This window comes from Opisthorchis viverrini (assembly GCF_000715545.1).
Source record: "Opisthorchis viverrini unplaced genomic scaffold opera_v5_58, whole genome shotgun sequence".
Taxonomy (NCBI): domain Eukaryota; kingdom Metazoa; phylum Platyhelminthes; class Trematoda; order Opisthorchiida; family Opisthorchiidae; genus Opisthorchis; species Opisthorchis viverrini.
The window spans coordinates 836,631-837,806 of NW_008751716.1; the positions used below are offsets into that span (position 1 = coordinate 836,631).

General features: G+C 44.7%; 1 protein-coding gene across 1 annotated transcript in view; it reads left to right on the forward strand.

The window, feature by feature from the left end:
• Positions 1 to 383: 383 nt before the first annotated feature.
• T265_03919 (hypothetical protein) overlaps positions 384 to 1,176 on the forward strand; it is a gene marked incomplete at both ends in the record, with an annotated part of 12,287 nt that continues 11,494 nt past the window's right edge. The window contains one exon of the mRNA XM_009168520.1: positions 384 to 550. Within this exon, the coding sequence (XP_009166784.1) occupies positions 384 to 550 (167 nt within the window). The remainder of the gene's footprint in view (positions 551 to 1,176) is intronic.

A 1,176-nucleotide genomic window follows, 5' to 3' on the forward strand; every position in this document is an offset into this window, starting at 1 on the left:
AGTGGCTGATGATCTTTGTGAATGGTAAGTGATCTACTTTTTAGTAAGTGCCGGAAATGTCAAATGGTAATGTTACTTGCGAGTAGTTCACGACCGAAATTACTGAAACGCTTCTAGGCAGCCTGTACATTTTTCGTGAAAAAAGGAAACGACTGAAATGCGTTGTTAATAGCTTGCGTGAGTACAGCGCCGACAGCAGCGTTCGAAGCATCAGTTGTCAAAATAAACTTCGTTTTCTCGTGGAGGTCAAGAGAAGGAAACTTTGCAGAGTGAGCGGCTGCCTGCTTGGCACTTCTGAAAGCAGTAATGGCGGTGGGCGGACAGCGGAACAGGTTTTTCTCTAGGAAGGAGTAAATCAGGCTGTGGATGTAAAGCGTTTCATAATGGGGGGCGAACCTGTTATGATAGTTGATGACACCAATAAAACGAATAGTCGGGTGACCTATGTGGGCATTAGAAAAGATTCCAAGGCCAAATACCGGTTAGATCAATATGGTGCCCCAGAAAACGTTAAAATACGGCCCTCAGATGATCTGCGTACTCATCCGGGGTGGGTCTAGCAATCAAGATGTCGTCTAGATAAACATGGACAAAAAGCAACCCTCGCAAAATTTCGTGCGTGAAACGTTGAAAGGTTTGACCTGCAGTTTGAAGACCAAAAGGTATACGCGCAAATTCAAAAAGACCAAACGGTGTTGTAATAGCTGTTTTAGGGATGTTGACAAAGTGGGAACCAGGTAGGATACGTCGGATACCTGTAAATGAAGCCGGAGCACTAATTTTGACGACCACCGGGGAAGTCAGCACGTCAAAGCGACGTTTGTGTTGCACATCGACAAATAAGCTGTTGTTGGTTAGAAAGTCGGCCAAAAGGCAAATCCTCTTGAACGCACGCCACAGTCCGAGATCAAAGGAGAGGGAACGTTCGCCGTATGTTGCAATGCGCAAATGGCGAAATAGTTGCGACGGCGAATTGTCACTAATATTGATTGTATATAATAAATTCCAAGTCGTCTTATATTTTGGAATTGTCTGTCCTAATGACAGCCATCATGAGAACGTCACAGGGATTTTTTGTAAGCCTATCCCCAAGCTTTTTTATTCCTGCCGCTCAATAATTAGGAGAATGTTGGACGACCAGATAAAAACGGTGGGTTGCGAAGTGATAGGGCAGGC